The sequence below is a fragment of the Mycetomoellerius zeteki genome, unplaced genomic scaffold, assembly GCF_001594055.1.
Source record: "Mycetomoellerius zeteki isolate Tzet28-1 unplaced genomic scaffold, Tzet1.0 scaffold85, whole genome shotgun sequence".
Classification (NCBI taxonomy): domain Eukaryota; kingdom Metazoa; phylum Arthropoda; class Insecta; order Hymenoptera; family Formicidae; genus Mycetomoellerius; species Mycetomoellerius zeteki.
Genome location: NW_017257883.1, coordinates 622,544 through 647,789, shown reverse-complemented (window position 1 = coordinate 647,789; position 25,246 = coordinate 622,544). Strand labels below are relative to the sequence as shown.

The following is a 25,246-nucleotide window of genomic DNA, read 5'->3' as shown; positions in this document are numbered from 1 at the left end:
GGGGGGGGGGGGGACGATTTGTCGAGTAGGAGGTCGATATGTCGAGCCATTTTGGTGCTGTCGTTTCTGTTTGTATGGAAAGGAATGCTGCGAGCCGTCGGGAATTCCTCGAAATAATTTCGGAAGCGAGTCTCGCGGAGTCTTTTGACTCTTTTCTTCATTGAAACTTCGATATTCATGTTGATTCGCAGTGTTTATCAAATTGTTGTGCGTTGCACGATAATGTGCTCGAAAATGCTACTAAAAAAAAATCCTAAGAGATTTGGAAAAACTTCACGACACCCCTGGTTGAGTATATTGCTCATTGACCATAGGTACCCATAGATTATCACGCTAACGTTGGTCCCCATAATCATTGAAGATATACCCGGCGCGATTGTGCCCGTTGTTGAAAATTGTCGCGATAGTTTTGGACCCTCCCGGTTGTCTGCATATATCGCTATTAATTCAAAATGTAATCGAATAGTCATCAAAACATTTCGATGAACCGTGGGTATCAAGATCACTTCCGGAGATCTTTATCAACCAGGGACGTATCCGCGACGTGAACGACGGTAATTCACGGAATTGATTGCGAGTGATCGAGGGATGATTCGAGATGAACAGAGGCGAACTCGGTCATCCGCGAGCGAATCCTTTTGCGGAAATCTCCGATCGCGTCCGGTCGCTTTTTAATAGGAATAAAAATCCTTATAACGGTCGGAGACTTCGAGAGGATCTCAGTCTGATAGTTTGTGCGTTTTTTTACTTTTGATCGTTCATGATTTCTAACACAGTAATTATCGTGAACACCCTGTATAAAGTATTCTGCTGCTCCCGGCCATCTTGCCTTTCCTGCTCGCTACTGAAAACACAATGCAGATCCTCTTTTTTTTGCTTTTTCACGGTTTTGGCGTATCCGCGTTGATATTGATTGACACATTCTATTCGCGTGAAACTTGATGAACTCTGTCGGGCACATTCGATGCGCCGTATCTACGCACGCAAATCACGCACACGACACACCCTCTTCTTCATTTAATCCGCCTCTACCTCGAGCGAGTTCATTCCGGCTGAAACGTTCCGATGGGATTACACCATGGATACGCCACGGTTGACCCCGTTTTCAGCCCACGAGCGCATACTCGTTGACTGCAGGTACCGGAAGTTATCGTACCCCCATGGTACTTGCCGTCATTGAGGATGCACTCGGCGATTGTCGATTGATGGAACATTAGTCCCTTTGGTTATCTAGCACGAGCCGTTGGGTAGAATAGTGATATAACTTAATAACAGTGAATCATAAATTTTAGGGAACATAACATCTATCTTTATGTTTTGTAAGTTAATATCTCTATACCATATAACCATATTATACTTTTTTTAAAATATCCGATTATCCTCTTGAAATTTTGAACTAAAAAAATCGAGGAATATCGACGAAAAGATAAACAAATTATAATCATTATTTTCAATTTGTCATGCCCGATGGCTCATATACGTCGCAAATGACTATTGGTAATTCCCTCAGTAATTATGGGCAGCAAGGGCACTTTCGCGCAATTTTCCAACCAGAGTAATTATCTTACGTACACACATTCTCTCTCTCTCTCTCTCTCTCTCTCTCTCTCTCTCTCTCTCTCTCTCGCTCTGAAGCGCATTCGTTCGCGACATGCTTTTATCGCGAATCGAGCGGGCGCTAGATCGCGATTAATCATTATTACTATTACTATTACGATTGCAATCCATAATTAGTAAATGGAGAGCGCATGATTACACGTTCAACATCATAATCGGAAAAGCTTTTCGCGTTCCGTTCCCCAATCGTATTTATTTTCATCGCGAGATAGTTCTACTAATGCTGTCAATACGGACCGAGTAGTTTCTACATCCGGATAAGTCGAACTCGATCGCGAAATTAGAATTCAAAATAAAAGTTCGCGAAAAAACTTCATCTCGAATCGCTAGTATCACGAATCTTAATTCCAAATTGACAACTTGATCGTTAAACTGATTAAACTCGTTAAATTAAAATCAGCAATTTTGAAACTAACGAAAAAATAGATCTAAAAAAACTCCGAATCACAAACTAAATAATTAGTAAACACATAATGTTGTCTTATAAACGGCTAAAAAAAAAAATAAAAACTATTAATGTCTCGTTCTCCACTCGAGATGCACTATGGACAGATAGATAATCGGTGATATAATTATCATATTGCACACGCACACGCATACACACGCACACGCACACATACGTATGTTCTACGAATTAAGCTGCCTTTGCGTGTTGCAGATTGCGCGAGGGTGCAACAGCAAAAAGCCTGGCCGGAACTTGTACGTTTATCCTTGCGAGCGAACTAGCGGCTGCGACTACATGTTCATTCGGACCTTCGTATCGCTCATTCGCTATAGACTTGACTTTTCGTTTGTGTGCCGCTTGTGTATACAATCGAACTCGTGCGATTGATTCAGTTTGAGGAACAATCCGACGAGATCAGGCTCTGCGTCGGAATATATCGTTTTCTGGAATGACAATGTGAGTTTCATCAACGTCTGAGGGTAATTCAATCGCATACGCGAGCACGAGCGTTCCTTGTGTGATAACGTACCCCAAGTTGTGGCCATAGCTTTCATAAAGAAGAAAGGTGAAACGATCTTTCAAAGATAGACGGGTGAGAGAAATATAAAAATTATTAAATTAAAATAATAACATTTAACAATAAAAATAAACAAAGTGCCGAAGTAATAAAATACAACGCACCAACGAAACACACTCTAGTCCGGGGATAGAAATAAAAACACAATTGTAAACGTTCCGTTACCTGATCATTTTATTGTTCTTAACAGACGTCGATGAAATTCGCACAGGACTAATTTGCGTTCACTTACTTAGATTCAGTCTTCACAGACCACTGCGTTTGCCGTATTAATTCGTGACTACATTAATACAAAATATATTTTATTATAATTTATGTAGATAATTAATAATAATAATATTTATAGCTTCTTTTACGCTGGTGGCCACGAAGAACCCGGCGTCTGTCTCGTTTTCCGTTCGGTTTTTCGGATTATAAGGTGAAAGAGGAGGAAGCAGGATACCGCGGTGTCGACCTGAAGAATCAAGATTGATTAACCGCTATCAAAGTTGATTTTCAAACAGCCGATGAGCCACGGATAGACGGAATAGTAAGGACAGGAAAACTCGGGAGGAGACGCGGGATTTTGGCCTAAATAGACATATTTACACGAAAGGCCGAAAGGACAATTTCTTTTTTTTGCGCGCGATAAGCGTATTCCGAGAGGTAATTTCGTTGATTTCGACTTTAACTTAAATTTCGTAAGAAGTAGAGAACTTTACGCAAACGGGTCGGGGATGAACGCCGCGTTTGTGGACCACCCTTCCTACAGAAGATTGTTTTTTCATACCCATTCACGAAGAATTTGTTATCCTAATATTTAGTTCTATAAAGCGCTACTATTCTAAAATTTAATGCAATTTGTGTCCATGTGTTTCGTTTATGTGTATGTGTATGTGTGAGTATGTTTTTTTGTGTTGTCCGTTGTGTACATGTTATTTATCTGTGTAAGATCTGCACTTCTTCGAATTAAAAAATTACCACTTCAAGACATGACGCGTAGGCGCTACGTTCGACGTTAAATAAATATATAATCAATGAAAAAATATATCATTAAAAAGTAGGTACAAATAGGGGGCAGGGGATTTGGTATTGTTCCTTCGACGAATCATAATACATTGCGTAAATAAATTTCTCTCCTGTGTCCATACCCTGCACACTCCACCATCTCCCGTCAATCCGTCTTCGTCTTCGTCTTCTATGACTTTCGCATTATTATTCGAAAAACATTACGTTAAAAACTTCCATATTATAAATCTAGAATGCACGACAACGTTCGCACCCGGTGATGCTGCACCCACGAACTTCGCACTATCGATTCTTTCCAATCGATAGTATATAATATATATTCCGAATATAAAATTAAATTGTACAATTTAGAACATGCATATACATATTATGTATATATATCTGTTTTGTATTTAAATATACTTCTTTCTTTTTGTTTTACCACCTGACCAACTTCGTCCTCAACTTCTTCCTTATTCGTCTCCTCGCACATGAACATACATTTCTTCTACCGAAACCTTTCTCACTCATTCTCTTTCGTTCTCTTATTTCAATGTTACGCGTTCCTAGCGCAGTTTTATAATAATTATAATTGAACCTCACATCTCCGAATTCGTATTAACCAACAAATGCCTCACGTAACTGAAACATCTGTAAAATATGAGATCATATCTGCCAAGGGACACGCTTTCACATTTTTCGGCGCGCGTTACAATACCACGAGAATCCGCGAGCGTGTTCCTCGGCCCCCGACGTAGGCGCGCATCGAGGATCCTTATACTAATTAATTGTATTTCTTAGATTCATTCATATAATGGGCTCTTCGTCCCGCAGCGAAAATTCGCGTTTCCGAGCCGCAATAAAAATTTTGCGAAAAACAAAATGCGAGACACTTATACGAGAAACCTATATTCTATTTCCGTTGCCCCTGTCCCATCGAAAAGACCGTCTCGCTTAATTTTGAACATCTTGGACTCGGAAATAATCATGAACCTCGATATTTATCGTTTCCAAGTGATTCTTGAAACAGTCTTACAACTAATGAACGGAACACGCGGACGCTTCGTGCACTCTCTCCTCTCTCTTGATTTGGTCGATTCTCTCATCATTTGAACCCGTCGTCGTTGTCGTCAGGCGACAAAGTCATATGGTAGCTAATCGCGCGATTGACTCTGTCGCGCATTCTCTTCGGAGAAACGACTAAACAGAAGAGATGTTCGGTATGCGCGACGCGCGCAGAAAGGAAAACGAGGAAGTAAAAAGGATAAGAGAGGAAGGGGGGACCACGCGACAATTTCTTTCTTTCTTTTCCATATATACACACATTTATACAGACACACACGCACAAAACACACACACACACATCCAAGCAGAAAAGCTAAATTCTGTGTTTGTATTTGTCTTGTATTACTGACTCATGCGATACAGTTATACAACTATATCGTACTTTATGACAGGCTTCTGTCTAGTTCTTTCTTTCTTCTCAGTCTCTCTCGCAAGCATACTATGATACAACACGCATCATCCACATATACGCGCGCACAATTGCGCTTTTCCTTTCTTCTCAAGAAATAACTTCGCGAATGGCGATGTCGCCACGCGCGGTTAATCTTCTAGTCGTACGCGCCATGCTTGCACGAACGTGAAAATATAGAAAATGGAAAGAAAAGAAGAAAAAAGAAGAAACAAATACGCGATGCCTCTTTGATCGTCTAGACACGTTTGTTTGATCGCTGAGACTCTTAGGTGAGAGGTGAGAGGAAAATAAAGGGAAAGGAGGAAGGTATTCGGAAAGGTCTAGACGATAAGACGAATCCTTATACGACGACTAACACAGTATGATTAAAAACATCGAAGAGGTTTCGTTTCCGCGTGAGGATCGCTGTCGGCGGATACCGATGCCGCGTTACTATGGACATTACTCGCGTGAGTAGAACAACAGAACAAACGTGAAGAATTGAAACGAAGAATTTCTCGTACGACAGCGATCCTGCGGTTCCTTTCCGTGGCTATCGTATCTTTCCTCATTATTGCGTGCCTCGCGCCCAAAAATTGGTCGTTCTGTTGCACGGGTCAGCCGACCCAGTGACGTCACACACACATGCTTCGTTATTAGAACGAGTTGCGATCCGAGGATAACTCAACGATGGATGATGCTCAAGCCGTGCCGCTTGTCCTCTTGCGCGTTCATCGTTCTCTCTCTCTCTCTCTCTCTCTCTCCCCCCCTCTCTCTCTCTCTCTCATTAACGAAACAGCCATACATCTTTGCGTCTGCTTAAACATCATCCTGTTACTTTTGCTACTGCCGTTACTGATCGCGCTACAAATCCCACTTGTTGTAACTGCAAAAACACAGGTTCCAGCAACCCGATCGTGTCGTGTGGACATCGCTACGATTCCCGTTGCCGCCGCCGTTGCTATTGTTGTTCCCCAAACGATTGTTGTTACTGTTGCTACGATGTACCATCACAATGTTGTCGGTGATGGTGGCGGGGTCGAGGGGCCCGTTGGTGGTGGCGCAAACGGTAAGTAGGCGATCATCGTCGACAACACCAGCGGGTCGCCGACTGTCCTATACTCAAATGCTGCTCGGATTACCGCTTGGCTCAGCGGCCTTGTCGATGCTGTTGATCCGCTGGCTACTGCTCTCGGGCGGCGACGGCGATGCCCCGCCATCCTCCGGTTTGTGCAGCGGCGGTTTTACCCCGTTCTGCACGTAGTGAGTGAGCCGGGTAGGCAACGAGCCTGCGTTCAGCTGATAGAACTCAACCAGTTGCAGCAGGTCGTAGAACTTGGTCGTTCCCTTATCGAGAGTATACAGCCAGCAGTTGCGACGCTCATCAAAAATCTGAAAAAAATAATTTGGATAAGAAAACATTCTGTGTATATAGTATCGAATACATACCCGCAGCGTTTAATGCAAAACATTTGAGATATCACGAAGTGCGAAAGACCGTAGATCGGATAGATTAATTTAATGTGAAGAAACGCACATACTTTTTCATACGACAAAAATAAAGAATAATTAAGAGATTAAAACTAACTAAAAAAATTCCATTATCGAATCTCTATAAAATCAATTTACTGTGAGTTTAGGTAATACTGATACATGGCTGATATTAAAATAAAAACAGAATTTTTAATATCGATTTATCCAATGAAATTAATTCAGACGGTAAAAGATTAAAATCCTTTTTTTCTTTTTAAGAACTTGTGTTAGCAATTCGTTCGCGACGACTTTAGCTTTAAAGTAAACGACCGGAGAAACTTTTTCGCATTTAATCGCCACGAAGTTAACTCGCCCGCAAAAAAGATCCTCGACTTGTCGCTAATTATCGATCAGACGCGAATACTTACGGGTTGGATTTGCGCGTGAAAGACCTTGTCGTTGTACTTATAGGTCAGCACGAAGGCCCCAGGATTACTCTTACTCTCTCTGACCAGAAACACACTGAAAGTACATAAAACAGAATATTTGAAAATTCCGAAAGAGGCAACAAATATATAGTTGTTATCAAGTTTAAACTTGAGTCAATTTTTTATTTACACATTTGTCATTAAATTTATTTCCCAATTATTGTAGATTTAAGTTAATTAAAAATTTACAATAACAATTCGACGCGATTTAAATAATCGATGCCAATTGTACAATAACGGCGGATGAAGATACATTTATAAAAAATTTACAATGTGTGTTTGGCGGACACGTATTATCTCTCACTGTAACTTTCAAGTTTTTCTAGGAATATTCAAGTGATATGTATACCAAGGATTGGATAAGAGAAAGGATTAAGAGAACTACTAAGACAGAGAGACTATATCTGAATACAGGACTAGTTGGGAGATTCAGGAGAGATAGGCTGTGCTTTTTGCAGCATGCAGAGAAACCAGCGTGCTGCACCGGGTGCTAGATGTTTGATATCGGGGAAGACGGCGAAGCTACGACTCGTCCAGGCGTATCACAGTATAAATTAGTATGGTCGTAAAAGGCAGCAGGACGAGTAGAGTGGTTTAAAAAAACGGCAGAGGTGAGGAGCGAAGATGGAGGTCAGGGGGATGCAACGATGAGGACAAGACCGACCGGTCGGTCACGAGGCAGATCGGCTGCAGCGAGAAAGAAGGAGAGAGACTCGCGTCGTAAAACGATCGCAACGCGGCCACGCGATCGTAAAACTCCAAGTGGAAGAAGCGGTTCTCGCTTCCTTCCTGGCACTCTCGCATTGAGAAATCCCGTTGCCGCTGTCGCCGAAGAAGAGAGACTTGCGGTCCCTTTCGCGATAAAATATCATCAAGCACATGCTCACTGCTCTCTTCAATAAATATTTTATACAAGGTCGTTAACAAATATTATGCAGCAAAATGGTGATACGTTCACAGGAAATTCATTGTCATGTACGTAATTTTGCACGAAGTGAGATCGTTATTTCATAAATAAAAAGATTCCTTATTGCTTAGAAGCTAATTTTAATACATAATTGCAAAAATTTGTGTTAAATTTAACATACTTTACGTGTCCCAAAGGATTCACACAAATTTTTGTGTTAATTTAATACAAAGTGAATATGGTAGAAAAAGTAACATAAATATTATGTAATTAACACAAAAATATAACACTTATAAAATTAGTAAACAAATTGTGAAACATATTTCTTAAGTAATTGACATTTATAATATGTTAAATTAACCTTCATATTTTATTCATTTAAATTCTTAGAATTTACGTTTAAAAATTTACGTTATTTTTATGTTACTTATAAATTGTTATTTTAACACAAAAATGTTGAATATCAATTTAACAAAATATCCAAATATACTAAAAATCACATTATGTTAACACACTCGGATATATTAAAAATTTATCATAAGAATTTTAATAAGGACTGGTTTTAACAAAACACGAAATATTTTGTACTATGTAATTAATTTGTAAGAATTCTGAAGTCCTTACATAAAATAAAAAATATCCGTGCACCTATTTTATAGCAAGAAACTTCCTTTTCTGTAATCGTTTCCTTTGATATAATCTTGAATCTTATCCGTCAGATTTATCTCATTAGTATATTTCCTTGAGATGATGATATTACATTGTTATTTGCCGTAAGGATGAATTCTTGAACTTAAAAAATCTGAGAATCGTAATGCGAGATCACATTTGCGTGACCTATTTTTTAGTATCTTGCCCGGAGATTATTCATGTGTAGTGACGATGTGTAGTGAACGTTTGCTAATGTCGAGTATCGTCTCTCATCAACCCCGATGCTCGGCCAATGGAATATTCATGCGAGTGAATATTCCACGTCCGCCAGGCAAGCAGATAACACACCGGCGGTGGTGACTCGTAGCTCCGGCTATGGAACGGTAATGTCCAAGAACTATCCCGAGTTAGAGGATAACGACGTTACGATTCCCATATAGTAATACAAAGGAGCCCGATGTCCGTCGCTAGGATATGTCTTCTCTATCTCACGAGTTGCCTGAACTAACTCGCAACATCAAGAGAGACAAATGGCGATTAGTAGACAATGCCCAGGGCAGAATCGATTAGAAGGTTTTTTGCATCTAACGACGACGACGATCATGACACAAGACAACGGGAACTCACGATGAGCTCGCGAGTGCCAGGTAGGAAGAGACTAGGCGTTTCTCCCCTTCTCTTTTTTCGCTATTGTCAAGATGAAGAGAGAAAGGACGAGGAAGAGAATACGGCGGAGGCGGCGAGGCGGGTGTACGATCGAGATTATGCAAATTTATGCAAGGGCCCCCTGAACGAACGTAAAACCCAGAGACAACTACGTGATCCCCGAGCACTCAATTACCCGAGGCTAAGCGCGACGAGATAGATGGAGAGAGTCGTTAATTAACCATTTATCCGCGATTCCCGACGCTAATACGGCGAATAAAAGATGAGATCGAGGAGCAAGGAAGAGATAAGAGGAGAGGACGAACGACAAACTGGAATATCGGCAAAACGCTGCTGCTCGCTCAGGTCGTGACCGCCGGTGAGAGGAAGTTACCGACAGATGATCGACGTATTGGAGACGTGCGCTTGATCACTGAACAGAATGTATGCTCGTTAGGAAAACAATCAGAGACACATGAGAAAGAAACGTGATACGCAGGTCGTCAGAATCATTAGGGTGTGTCAACGTGAGTCATTTACTTGAGCTCGTAGAATTTTCGAAATTTTCCTTATCTCTCTCTCTTTTCTCTTCTCTATTTTCTGTATCATTATATTTTGAGACTATATTATCCTCATAATTTGGTAAAGAACATAACACATCTACCTACGTGATTCTGCTCCGTCAAATACGTAACACACTCCGGGGAGCAATGCCCCGTCTCAAGAGTGCCTATACGAATATAATGAAATCTGATTTAAGATATTAATAATTTCCTATCGTTTCAAGGGCGTGTCCACACGTGTAACGCTTGCTAAGATTACCGGGTCAATACGGGTTAAATGCGAGGGTCAATATGATATGCGATGACGGATTCGACCCAGGACAAAGTGGCGTAGTTGAAGGCGTTGAGAAGCAAAAAAAAAAAATAAAAAAGAAGGAAATGACAAGATGTGAAACGGAGAGAGATTTATTACGCTTTAGGAATGACGTACTTCTTTTCTCTCACATTTCTGTATGCGCATATAATTTATTCTTTGTACACATAACATTTTCTCTATTTTTAAGTAATAAAAAAATATTATTCCTATTATTCGAATGTGCTGGTGAAGTATTACCCCATGTAAGAAAACAGAATCGACGATCGAGTATCGCCATTAAAATTCAAATACGCGGATAGCCACGGGCGAATTAGCAAATAATAAGATACTAAAATAACAAAGAGAGACGAGAAGCAGAGGTGGGCGAAAGAAACAAAGTATGCCCGATAGGAATTCATCGTGATTTACAATCGCTCGTAATAATCGCAAGGATTACGCAAGCGCCAGCCAGGCGTGTCGCCCGCGCCAGCAGCTCCGAGGTCGTAATTCTCAACCGGTTTGAAACGGACCCTCTCCCGCCTGGATGATGACGGTTATCGTTCTTAGCATCGATGCGATCGAGATTTTCGGGCAGCATCATTACGATGACGGTACTGTTGTTGTAATCAGCAACAACGCGTTATCAATCGTGAGTGTGAAAACGATCAGGCGAGCGAAAAGCAACATAAAACTAGTACCTTCAAAAGTGCAACGAAATTATGATTGAAGATTCCAGTTAAAGTCTCCGTCAGATTAATTTCATTTTTAAATATTTAAATTTATATAAATCAATTTTCCTCAATAACTCAATATATATAATTATATATGGATATGAGCAGAGAATTTTTCAGACTTTGGATTACATATATAACTTTGAGTTATATCTTGACAACTTCCATAGGCTAGTACGAAGAATAAAACTTTGCGATCCATTTAATCCGCTTCGAAATTTAAATCGCGTTTTTCATAAAATTGACTTGAGAAGTTGATTAATCGACAAGATTGAACTTACCCGTCGACGCTGCCGTGATCCCTTATAATAGCTGCCGCGACATCCCTCTTGAGACCGCCGTGGAACCAAGGCTGAAGAACATGTATACCGGCATCGAGGCCATGCAGCCTCATCATGGCGCATCCCGGTGGTGTTCGCGAAAACGGTCGCCATCTCCGCCGCCAAACCATGCCTTCATTTTCGGCTATATCCTTGGCTTCCTTAGGATCTTCGACTATCCTGCCCACGCTACCGGTAAAATCCATCGCCACGCGTGATCGTATCGATTCCTGCAAGAAAAAAGAAAATTCGTTCGTAAATTCATCATGCATTATATAATACTTTTGACAGCTAAAGTTTAAACAAACAAATTCCATTTAAATAAGGCCTTTTATATGACTTAATATATAACTTAATATATAGCACTTGATATAAATATTTCATTCTCTACGAGTATTCTGAAAATTATTATTATATATTATCATCGATGTATTAGGAAAAATCTTTTATTTTTGAAGAAAAGAATCGCTGTACTTTCTAAAAAAATATAGGTGTGGATTTAATACAATGCAACGTCAGTATAATTCTCTCCATGTGTTGATGTTAATATTAATATTAACACTAACATGATGTAGATTAATTAAAGTATTAATACTATAAGTATTTAATACTATGGATTTAATACTTTAAATCCACATCATGGTGTTTATTTTAAATACCATCATGGTGTGAATTTAAAACCCATAGTATTTTAATCATGATAGTGTTGATATGAACACCAGGAGTTTTAAGCCATACCAAGTGATGCTAATATTAAGACCAACAAGATAAGAATTATATAGACACCGCATTGTATTAAATCCACACCTATTTTTTTAGAGTATGCAATTTTTTTAGAGGAGTTTATCATTACGTGAACACATACATAGATATGTTTCCGGTAAACGATGTGACGCACTGAAGTTTCAGCGTGCTCAATGATCCCAGGATAAATACGTCTATCTATATCCCAAGTATGAACGTGAGTTTGAACGTTTCGACGTTCATCTCTTGGCAAACGGAAGCCCGTCCTTTACGAGCGAGCACGATGAAGGGGGGCGAGCCGTTCCGGGCTGCCGCCGAACGCTTTTATTTGGGATTAGAAACGAGGGTGGTTTCCAGTCCGGTAAATAACTCGTTCTGCAAGCGAGAGAAAGAGGAAGGAGAGCGAATTTTCTTCCTGTTTTCATCTCTCCCTCTCTCAGTGATCCACGGCGAATAAACCGCGCCTCGCGAATCTCCCGTAAAATTATGGCCCGAATGCGATACAGCCGGTAACAATCGCAAACGATAACTCATCACTGCCTCTCCGGCAATAATTTTCTCCACGGACCCCTCTTTCCGCGATTCCACAATCGACGATAAAGAATCACCAATGCCGAAACGAACCTCGAGATCGCGCGAGACGATCGCAATAATATCGAGGTAGAACACCTATGAGATTGAAACAAGTTTACAATAATAGAGTGTAATTAAGATCCCACAGATGAAGATATCCACAATTTTTAGCATTTGAATATGTTCCAAAATCAAATCCACATTTCAAAACGATTATGAAACTGTGGCTTGGGTATCTGTGCTATCTAATTTCATACCGATCAAAGCGATAAGATACTCGGGCATCTACGTTTCAAAATTTCAGACACAAATTATATCCGGATATCTGCACACGCGACGTTATATTGAAAGCCCGGTGTGGACGTACCCCGAAGGATAATTTGTGTCGTCGCATAAGCAACCCCTGCTACCCCCTCGCTTTTCAGGTCCTTGATAACGAGCAAAAAGCCGAAGCGCACGTAGTGGATTAGTCGGTCGTTAAAATAAATAGACGCTCGCGGCGCGAGTACGTACGAGGGAGAGAATTATGAGAGAGAGAAAGAGAGATATATGGGGAGAGAAGGGGTTCGACGTTCCTCATCAGCCGGAGAATTACCGTAGAGCGAGAACTCGAGGGTGCTTTCAGGAGCCCCCGGAAACCGGGAAAGCCGGTGCGCTGCGCGGCCCCGAGCATACGCCCGTAACGTGGCCGGCCGCGATCGATGTTCACCGGCTCTTTCCAGTTCGGCTTGCTCCTTCTCTAAGCCGCTATATGTTCTCTCTCGCTCTTTAAAGAGAGAGAGAGGGGGGGAGGTCAGAGAAAGATAGAAGTATCTTCGCGATAGGCTTTCGTCCTGGTGTGGCCTTGACACTGCACTGGAGCGACCCGATATATACTCCGGCAATTTAGAAACTGTCTTCCAAACACATAGAAGGGAAATAGTCGTATATATGAGATATTACTCTTTCGCTATTATTTCTTACAATTTAACAATGATGTAATTATATATTACATACATATATAATTATACAATTATATAATACACATGGAGAGGGGTAGCTTTCTGAGAGTACAACATGTAAAAATGTAGATGTATATTCTTTTAAATTAATTTTTTTAGGAATTTTTCACGAATTCTTCAAGAAGAAATGCATCCTAGAAACTACACCAATCACTATTCTATTCGTTCTCTCTTGCTCACTATTGATATTAAAGAGTAAAGGAGGTACGAGGTGTTGAGTATCGCAAGTACAACAGGAAGTTAATAACGACGTGTACCATTAGGAAGACTTCCGCAGGTAAATTGATTTTTAAATGGTGCACTGAGCGATATCAGGACGAACGTTTAGCGGCATAAAGCCTGGTGGCGCAGCCCAGACCAATCTAAGTCCGGCCACGTGTATATAATATTTTAAGGGATGTCCGACGAGCGAAGTTAACGCGGCAAGCTTCCCGAGAGTGAGTTTACTACTTCCGGCCTAACTTCGTCGGTTTAAACACATAGAGAAGAGCGAGAGAGAAAGGAAGAGAGAGAGAGAGAGAGAGAGAGAGAGAGAGAGAGAGAGAGAGAGAGAGATAGCTTTCCCTGGCTCGGCTAGGCTTCCTCGTCGTGTTTTATCGTTATTACAAGCTCCTTCGAAGTTTACGACTCTGTACAGCGGATAACGTTCTCCGCCCTTCCTCTCTGTTATTCTCGTCAACCCCCTCGTCGTTCGATCAACCTTTACACGAAGCGCTAGCCGTCGGAAATGACGCGTCCTGGTTGCACGACCACCCCGCCCGTTCCGTGGCACATCTCCCTTCGTAGAGGAATTTTGTTACGTCGCTTATGGAAAGTCGATGTCACCTTGAAAAGACATAAAAATCGTCGCTGCATCGACAAGCTATATTACAAGCTTTTCACATAAATAAACTTCGACGTCAAACATCTTGACAGTTAAATCTCGAGTTTGAATTCTGTTGGAACGTACTTAAAAATAAATGAGAAATAAAGATCGTTATCTATACACATTTTCCGAAACGTTCTCGACTCCAATATAAAAAATCGTAAAACACATCATAATGTTATCTTAAAAGAAAAAACATAATAATTCTTTTCGAATAATTATATATTGAAGAAAAAAAAATGCAAACGTCTATTGTAATGTAAAGCGACACAATTTGGTAAATTTTAACAAGAATAATAAAATAATTAACAAGAATAATAAAAGTATTACTTACATTACTATAACTAACAGTTATCGTAATGAAATTGATAATTAAAGCGGTTGAGATAAATTTTTCATAAAAATGTAATATCAAATATTGGATTTCACATCAAATCGTTTCACGATATATCTAAAATTATTCTTAAAATATTCGAGATCACCACTTTCCTCTCATAATGAAATTTCGCTGACTCGCGACACCGGCGCACCGTTTGCGCGTGAATACTCTTACCTGGAGTACCACTCCGTCGTATTATTTCGCTTTACGACATTTTAAATCGTCGCCAATATAACGGTGATATTACGAAATTGTGAGGCGATATTGCACGTCGTGACGTGCATGTATGCGCTCCTCAGAATATCACGTGTTCCACCAGCGATTGGATTTTCCTTCGCTCCCCCATCGCTCCTTCACTCCTCGTCGCTATTTCGGTAGCATTTCGCGGTTCCCTCGTTATCGTGGATGCCTAACGTTGTTTTACGACCGATAAAAGCATCCCTTGCTCGTCTGCTGGTAGCGTATCATTTTACCCGGAGCTGCGTGGCTGTTAGTTGCCTCATAATATCTACCAAGCGGATATGAAGAATCGGTCTTTGCAAATGAGATAATTCCTCTCTGGTTAATCATTCTCGCCATTTTGCAATTCATCGTGCAAGTCTTATGTAAGTCAGTGAGAATAAAACGACATGTACATCACGCGAGATATCACAATTATTTTGCGCAATATAAAACTTTAAATTTGCCATACTGTTAAGAAAATGCTGTAGAAAATAATAAAAGTTTACGTCAAAGGCTTTAAATACATATTTTCTAAATTATTCTTTTTGCTTTCCAATCATTATTTTGGTTTCGTGTCTCGTTTAAATAAAATGCGACACTAATTATATCGATATATAATATCTATATATAATCGTATTTTACTCTAATATTTTAGAGGCTTTATTACAGGACGGCCTGGCAGTCGCCGATTAGAGACGCACGACCGATCAATAGTTGTTCTTTCCACGTGTTACTGGGTTACTATCTCGCCTCGTGGCTATGCGATAACGTAATACGCTGAGAGCGTAGTCGTAGATGAGGCAAATGCTCATAAAACCGAGTTTTTAACGCGCTATTTAATCACGGTGCAATTAAAGCTCTATAATAAGATATTAAAATATATTTTCAGCTTGAAAATTAATTCTTCGAATTCAAGAAACGTGATCAATTAAAATTATAGTTGATTATGTTAGAGAAGCACACGATAGATTACCAATAAAATTGTATGTGCACAATGTTAATTAATATCGCGGCTTTTGATTGCAGTAAAGACAAGGAGCGGATAAGTACTCGTTCTTCTCTATATGTCGAAGCTTTCACAAATACGCGATGTCTCGCAAGCGTCGCGAGTTCGTACGAGTCTTGCATAGTAACGCGGAGGGTCAACCACGGTCGAAGATAAAGCCGTCAAAGAAGAAGGGGAAGAAGTGGGAGATTCTACCTGGAGACCCGTGTGACTCGCGCGATATCGATCCCACCGGCGACAGACCGTATCGCTATCGGCCACGTGGACACGTTGGTTGCACGACCGGAGAGATAAAAGGATTCCTTCGTAGCGCATGCGGAACTATGTGTGCGGAAAACTTTCACGTCGGTTTCCATTATATTTACTCGGAAAACACCGGTCGGCCGGACGGCCGGCAGACCGGTTGGTCGGCATCGCTGTGCGAGAGATACGCGGGGAAGGGTTTATCGAGGCTATTTCCGGTAGTACACTGCGGGGGTTTATCACTACGCCACCTCCTCTCCTCGCCCTATCGAGAGCGACGCGAGAGACGTTCGGAATATTTTGCAGAAATAAAACAAAGCCATAGCGCTTCCGTGTTTATTTATATGAGCTTAATCCAAGACTTTTTGTTTTAAGTTTGTGTTAGAATGATATGTTATTTTCAATTTGATTCTTTACGTTGGAAATTACCTGTTCGTAATGTTCCGATCTATTTGGACATCACTTCTGTACAAATGCAAATCTGTGTTAAAACTTGGAAATAAGAAAATGATGCTTAGAGAACAATAATGCCTATACCTGAATCTTAACAAAGTAATTCTTTGAATTAAAAATTTAGCTACTAATAAGCTAGACTTCAAATTCTAACAAATATAGTCTATAGTTTTCTTGGGAGTATTAATTTTTATAATATTATAAAATTATCAGACGGGGATTCTCTGATTCCTAAAAAATCCGGACTTTTTTAAATATAAAAATATAAAAGACTGCACAGTTTTCTGTAAGATTTCTCTTTACTAATTAATTTATACAGCATAAGCATATTTCACATTTATCTCTTGAGGGAGCATGAACGCAGTCGTTTCTATGAAGGAAAACCTTGCAGAAATTCATGATATTAAAGCTCTATTGGTCCGCCGATCAATTTGCAGCAGAATCCGTTTACGGTAAAGGCTGCATAGCGGCGTGCAACGATCGCAAGATCCGTGACTTAGGGTTGACAACCCCTGACAAGCCTGTTGCTAGGCGCCCATCAACTGTCCCTGCATAGAGCCGAGGAACGAACGGACGAACGAACGAACGTGGGGCCTGCCTCGCTTTGCACCGATCGACGCTACTGCGCATGCTACTCTTTGTTCTCCTTGTCTCCTCGTAATATGGTACCCCCTATGCTGCCCGCCCCCTCCCCCTGTTTGTCTTTACCTTGCACCCCTAGCTCGCCTGTGTACCCCGATGCGAGGCAGCGAGGCTCAAAATCTCCCGGGTGGTTCCACAAAAAAAAAAGAAAGTCGATCCGATTTCCCATTCCCCCCCCCCCCATCCCTGTCCATCACAACTTTAACGAAACTTGACGAATTCGTAGAACGGAGGAAAAAAAATCTTAATGAGTTTCTTCGTTGCTGATGTGGTCATGTTTAGGGGTTAGAACTACCCTCGAGATTGTAGCTGTCGTGTTATATTGGAAACTATCGGGAGAAAGTATTTTTTGTAGAAAAGTTTCGTAATAAAAGCACTCTAAAAGGACGCTCGCAAATTAAGAAAGTTTTTGTCCGTCAGAGGCGTCTTTTGTTTCTAAAACCTGAATATTAGCGCGAGTTAAAATTACTGGCGCTACTTTATTACACAAACCCATCCAGTTTCTCGCGGAGTTGGAGGCGGAGGGATTCGTGGCTATTCGTCGTAAAGAGAGGGAAAAGTATGGCGGGATAACAATGCGGAAGGATTTTATACGAGTACGAAATTACGCCTCGAATAATTCAACCAGCTCTGAAAGAGACGAAAGAACCGCAAGGCTAGGCTTCCGCCATCGACCAATGCAGAGTTATGACATCCATGCAGAGGGTGTTATGCAACGATGTCGCCTGCAGCGACAGGCTATCGTGCGACTTGCGCGATGACGCACGTCGAGCAACTCAGTATTAATTGTCCGAGGTTATCGAACAAAGGCGAATTACTGTCACAAAGCCGTCGTCGTGGCGGAGCTTTGCCCGTTGTGGGTGGAAGGCACAGAGAAGGAGAAGAGGACGTCTCCTAAATTGCATCGGATACGCTCGGTCTCAGATAGTAGTCGACCGGTAGTTTAGATAGACGTTAATTGTGCCCGGCGATTCGCTTGGGAACACGTCCGGCGAGAGAGAGGAAGCGAAGACGAAGTTTGTTCTGAAATAATAGAAGAACCTGGCCGCTCGCCGACATTAGCTCGGTCGCATCGTCGAACAAAGACAAATTACGCGGACGGCTGCCCGGAGCTGGCTGTACGGTTCTTCGGCTTTTCAAGAGATCCCTATCGTTGCCGTTGCGCAACCACCGCGGAGCTCTCTTGGCTACGGACCGATGATTGACGTAAAATTATGCAAAAACTGTCGTCCCTCACTCGAGCGCGAGCGGAACATGCGTTTCTTTCATGCGCGAGGTACCTTCCTCTTCATGGCGAGCACGGACAAAGAGCTTAAGGCAAAAGCAGACAAGCTGGCTGACATCATTCTGGAGATCGATCGGTATCCGCAAAGGGAGCAAAAAAAAACGATTCCTTTGACAATTGATGGCGATTCCTTGGAGAAAAGAAAATACCGCCTCTGAATATCTCTAATTCGATTGACTGTTTATCGATAATATACACGAAGAAGCAAATAAAAATTATTTTTTACAGATATTCTATATTTTTTTAGATCCGTAATTTGTGTTTTATATTTTAGCTTAAAATGCAAACCAAGTGTGACTTGTACACACAGAAAAATATTGCTGAGAGAGAGAGAGAGAGAGAGAGAGAGAGAGAGAGAGAGAGAGAGAAATGATCACTCAATTTATTTTCTTCCTTTTAAGTAGCGGTTATCTTTAACAAAGAATATTGTTTTGATAATAATCTTAAAATATAATTATTACAAATTTTAGAAAAATTTGTTACATACTTAAAACAAGAATTTATTTTTTTTTAAGAAAATATAAAATTGATTAAAGAATTAAATTCACTAGAATTTTCAAATTATATTTTGAATAAATTTAATATTTGAAATAAATTTATGATAGATTTGCAGATGTATGAACTTTTGAAATACTTGAAACAAGTAATTATTGTTTTATATATGTGTTTCTGTGTGTAGTTGTTGCATACAATAGACACTGAAGTTATAGCTGCGGAATATTATCGTATTGGCGTCAAATGCGGGATAACAATACGGGCTTTGACGTAAAAAGAAAAGTCCGTAATTTCCGTAATCAATAAACTTTGACGGAATTCATGAATGGAATTTTGTCACAAAGCACATCACGGAAACCTGATTCATCCAAATTATCAACCTGCGCGTTCATCACAATTCTTCACTCACCGTAACTCACATAAAAGCGTAATTCGCGCGATGCTATTTTTCTTAGCGTTCATTATGCTGGTGCGTTAGCAATTAGTAAGGAAAGGGGGAATTATGTATTTTAAAACGCTAATAGCCTAACTCGCTCTTTTTCTCGTTAACTGCCACCCTAGTCAAGCTAAAATATTCTTACTTTACAGCCGCAACAAGTTTCCTAACAAGTTTCAAACAAGCATACTAGTTGCTGGAGAAAAAAAGGGGTATCGTGCAAACTACGCTAAAGGCGAGGTCCGTCGGTCGTTATGAGGGCATTGCAGACGTTAGGCCGATAACTCACGTGCACTCTTGTACTCGATCGTGCGACGTCACTCGACGTCGTGCGCGCGTATAATACGCCGCGTGGGCGCGCGCACCACGGCATTCAGATGCGTTCGATCTCTCGCGTCCCCGTGGCTGTACATGCACACCGACGATTATGCCAGGCCGTGTCGCATACAAGAGGGAGAAAGAGTGATAAATCGGTCGGTCGCGCCCGTGCAATTTGAATAATAAACGGCGCGCTCGCTAAACCGAGAAAAACCTCCAAGCTCGTATCCGCGTCGCGATTACGCGCTATAACCGAGCGCGCTAACGTCTCGTGCCCGAGCTAAATTACCCTCGCGCACTCTCTCAAACTACGTTCCCCCTGTCGAGTTACGATTCATGAAGTCGCGAACGAGCAGTAAGTTCGAAAGTAAAGGAAACGTGTCGTCCGATTATTTCATTCTGAACGAAACGTTCTCGTTCCGTTTAACTATTCAGGTATCTGTCAATGCTACATTGAGAAAAAGATCTGGTTGAAAATAGATGAACCAGAAAATTCTGATCATATCAATCAGAATTCTGGTTATTACAACTAGAATTCTAGTAGATTTAATTTAAAAATTCTGATTCGTTCATTTTCAACCAGAATTTCAATTAATTTAACCACACCGAAAAAAATACTCAAAAATTTATTTGTGAGAAATACATATATTTATTTCATTGAAATAAATCTTTATTTAAATACGACAAAATATAATTTTATTTTTAGCAAATATGGTAAACTATTTATTTTATTTTTTTACAATGAATAAGGTATATTTCATCAGAAATAAGGTATATTTCGTCATCACAATCAAATTTTTTCATAATAAATATCGACGAAAATGTAAGTAACATTTGCTTCGCAGTACATACTTCGATATTTTTCTCTCAGTGCAAACATTTTCCTCAGTGTGTCAATAACGCGGATGTAAATTATGTTGTTATGTTTAGTAAATTTCTATTGTTATCTATTTAAATTATGGGGTAAATTACGATAAGAATACAAAAAACAATATAGCGATACGATATTGCGACTAGGAATTCGCTTCAAGTATTTAAGGTCTCTGAATGAGTCAAGCGCGTCTCTCTAAAAAATGTACTATCGCGTCCTTCAATATAGCCCTCGGTGGTATCTGTGGGATAGAGTGGAATACGGAAATCTGAAGAACGAGATCAGAGGGGCGATCAGAGCACAATGGCTTGTTGTGCCGCGTAAGCCGCACTTCGGCCTCTCTTTAAAGTCCTCAGTCTGAACGCGCAGCAGCAACCAGATGACTTCCTCTCTCGAGGGATGCGCGACAATGCAACGTCGCGGATGCGATGCGTCGCATTTCTCTGGGAAGAAGCTAAAATTGCGCCGGAAGTGCGCGGAAGCACTCGCAGCTATCGATCGTGGCTTACTCACGGGAAATGGCTCGTTAAGAAGATTGGAGAGGACCAAATGAGCTTCGCGAAGGAGCGTGAAAGCTTCTTGACTTCTCCGGCAAAGTTTACGAATCAACGGGAAATACGTTATTATGTCATGTCTAAAACAGCATTTATTGAGGCACTATAAATTTTGTTAATCCAATTCAATTTTTAAAAAATTGTATAATAATGTATTGATTACAAAAAATAATCAAATTTTTTCATCAATTATTTAGAATAATCGCGCGAATTTTTTCACTGTTTAATATAACATATTTTTACACTTTTTGTGTTATACTACACTATTAAATGTCAAATTATACTCCATTTGAGTTATTTTTAATCGTTTCTATAGGTCGCCAATGTCCATTCAATATGTCGTTATTGTAACTAAAATAATGGAGTTCAACAATTTAATTCAAGAAAATGTATTAAATTAAATTTATTTATTAAGTGTATAATTAATATAGATGTTATTTACTTTGAAACTAATCACAATGGATTGATTTATATTTTGACATACATGAAAGTTAAAAATAACAAAATGTTATTTAAATCACAAGGGATTGAGTTACTGCTCCTTTAATACTTAACAATATAGATAAAAGGTAAAAGCTTCTACTTACTTTATACACGTTTGTCCACTACTTCCAGTTTAAAAGTAACGGAATGTATGTCTCATGTCCGTCGAGATTCATATAAAAGTTCGCTCGATATGACTTATGTACTATCACCGTGCGGGCGAAATATAAGAGTGCAAGCGGCGAAGTACCAGCGTGCATAAGATAAAATTAGATGTTCGGTCACGTGTGCAGTGTTCCCTGCAGAAGTGTTAAACAATTTTGCCAGAGGCACGTTTCGGCGAATAAAAATAGACACGATAATTCTGAGCGGAAGATGGAAGAGCTGGAGAGAGGGAGAATAGCGAGAAAGGGAGTCACGCCAAGAAACGAACGCTGCGGGATAGTCGACCGATTATTGACATCAATACACCTTTTAACTTGCTCAAACGGTCTTCGTTATTTCTACATTAAATTAACTGCCGTGGGCCAAGTGTCACTGGGGCTCACGTCTCCTTACAACGTATCGAGGAAGCCAAAATTTTCGATGGAACACTCGTTATCATCTGCTCTTCCTAGAATGCTCTTCCTAGGATCTCGAAACATTTAATCCGTTTTGTAATGTTTTCTCCTGAAAGTACTTCTGATCGCGAAATTATTTTTTTTTCTAAGTAATCCATAGACCAAACTATATAACTCTTTCCGCGTAGAACAAGAATTAAACTTTCCGAAAGTATTTCTCCTTCCGTTTTACTTTATGCAAACCCTCATGTTCTGTGTATCCTATTAATCTCTTAGTTTCTAATTGAATTAAGAACTTGAAAGATAATTCTTCAACAAGCGCTCATGCTGGTAAAATATATTCCTATCTGTTTCAGCTGAAGGAGGAAAAGTGAATTCGCTCATCCGAGAATCTTCATTCGCCATTCGGTGGAAATATCGGCTGATTTGCAATTGCTACGATATATGATGAGAAAATAGAACGAATCTTACGATGACGAATAGGATGATATTCAAAGACAGGTTTGTATTTCGAGAAGACTGGGGGGGGAGGGGCGACGTCCTGAGAGTGCAGCGGCCTAATGACGTTTGCGCCGAGATTAATCTCCGGTCGCGCACGACTTACGCAAAGTCGTACTCGAAGTAACTCCGACTTCGCCTCGACGGCAAGTTAATCAAGATCAGAATTAGTGGTCCCGCTGCAGCCACGCTCGCGTCATTAATGGGTTACTTGAGGTCGCGAGCACACAAAAAAATAGAGCAATTCCTCTCGACCGTCATCAACCATGAAAAGCGCTCTCAGAGAGAGATACATTCTTTTTATATAAAAGAAGATAATTTAATTGTAATAACGTTTAAAGAGACACTTTTTTATATTAAATACAGAATATTTCAATCCCATTAGTGTGATAATATAAATACCCAGTAAAAAACATTTTATATTTCTATTGAAAATGGTCCATTCAAGACTCTTTAAGAAATTTTGTATTGAATTTTTAACATATTCGAGTGTTAATTTATAAAATAATGTGATTATGCTATATAAATAGTTTGTATTAAATTAATATGTTTTAAAATGGAGATTCTAAGATGAATGAATAAAATATGTGTTAATTTAACATATCATAAATGTTAAATGAAAAAAGTATGCTTCCACAATTTCTTTACAAAAACTGTGTCAGTGTTACCTTCTTTGTGTTTACTTTTTTAAAATAATATATTACTTTTTTTTTAATATATTCAGCTTGTGTTAAATTAACATATAAATTTGAATAGACTATTTGAGACACGTAAAATGTGTTAAATTTAACAAAAATTCTCCAACGGTGTAATAAATTTTTAAAAACAAACTTTTATTTGAAATTTACGATCCGTTAGATGTTTTCTTTTTAGGGCCCAGAGACAAAAAAAATTACAATCATTCGATGTATATAGCGAGATCGTGTCGTTTCACCATTATTCCCAACGAGTTTACTCGTGTCAGCCGCCTGCGGCAAACGCATCGAAAAAAAAGGATTCCTTTTGATGGCTGTCCTTGGCCGTGACTAGCACGTCCTTGACGTGCACATGATTACCTTGAACAAGAGGTCCCCAAAAGCTTGCGTCATCTTTATTCATTCTGATGGTGGTCGGTCCGATATATGTAGAAACATCATTCAATTATGTATCCTTCTATACAGCAAGCGGAGTCACACGCTTTTCTAAGCGATGCATCGTGATAAACAAAACTAATTTCAAAATTCATATTAATTTCGATTCTTAATTGAGTATGCACTTGTTAAATGCAATATTAATCATCAAATTGCAAATATTTACAAAAATTAAAATTCTGATCATTAAACAAGAACGATCTACATAAATCAAGGAGATTGAATCTTGATTTATGCAACTTCTGCAATTTTACATATTTAACTTTCTCTGTAAAAAGAAATATCGACGATACCAGTTTGGTTCAAGCACGCAACATAACAAGTGCAAATTCTTTCTTATCTCGGATAATTCTAAATTATTCCTTATCTCGGAAATGCGTGCAACATTTTTTCCAAGCGAATTTACCTTGCATGATCGACGCTTATAGCCCTTAACAGGGTAGGAAAATCTACACTCTCACTCACCGCAAATAACTTTTTGATTTCTAGTTATTCACTCCCGGAGGGGGGGGGGCGCGATTATCCTGCTGAGTTGAAAAAGAGACGTGGAACGCAGTAAGAAGGAAAAGAAGGGAGTAAAACGAAAAGAGTCGCGAAAAAGACGAAGCGAGACTCGGGGGAGGCCGCAGGGACTACCAATCGAGAGGCAGCCGGTTTACCTCGAGGGTAAGGAAACTCGTGGTCGTGTCTGAGTTATTACCATCGTCTGTAAAGTCACTAGACGCGCGTCTGACCAAACATCGAAGCAGCTAGAGTAGTGTCCAGCGTGAGATTACGGGTACCGTCCGCGGCTGCGCGCTTGTTAAACGCTTATGCCGATCGTAAAGCTTTAAGAGAATACCCGCTGCCGTTCTCGTAAACATACGGCGATACGGCCGACCGTTGCACCCCATCATCCCCACCGGTGATCGTCTGGCGGTTCTGGGGCGCGCGAATACACGAACTCTCAAGTGCCACCGTCGATTCCGTGTAATCATGCAAATTACGGGAATGTACTATTTCGGTCGTTTCTCCGCCTTTTCGTTCGTTCCCGCTTCAACGATGACGACCGCAACCGTGAGATTAGATCGACGAGACTTCTGTTCCCACTACGCCCCCTCTCCCTCTTTCGCGCTCGTACGTTAGGTAACACCGGTAATTATCGTTCTCCGCGGGTACAATGGAGAGCTGATGGCGAGACGGCGCCGAAAGCGAAGAAATCTAATGTATGGCCACTTCAGATTTTAGCAACCGTGAAATATGTATGTAACTAGTAGCACTTTCAACGTCGACTCCTGCAGAAAGAAGTAGAGAAGCGTCCAGTTTCACAAGATAGATATATGTTTGGACAGAA

General features: G+C 40.2%; 1 protein-coding gene across 2 annotated transcripts in view; it reads right to left on the bottom strand.

The window, feature by feature from the left end:
- Window positions 1–5,852: 5,852 nt before the first annotated feature.
- LOC108730167 (growth factor receptor-bound protein 14) overlaps window positions 5,853–25,246 on the bottom strand; it is a 319,854-nt gene continuing 300,460 nt past the window's right edge. For both annotated transcript variants that reach the window (XM_018459697.1, XM_018459698.1), the window contains 3 exons: window positions 11,117–11,385; window positions 6,984–7,077; window positions 5,853–6,474 (listed from right to left, as the gene is read on the bottom strand). In XM_018459697.1, the coding sequence (XP_018315199.1) occupies window positions 6,205–6,474; window positions 6,984–7,077; window positions 11,117–11,385 (633 nt within the window). In that variant the 3' untranslated portion in view covers window positions 5,853–6,204. The remainder of the gene's footprint in view (window positions 6,475–6,983; window positions 7,078–11,116; window positions 11,386–25,246) is intronic.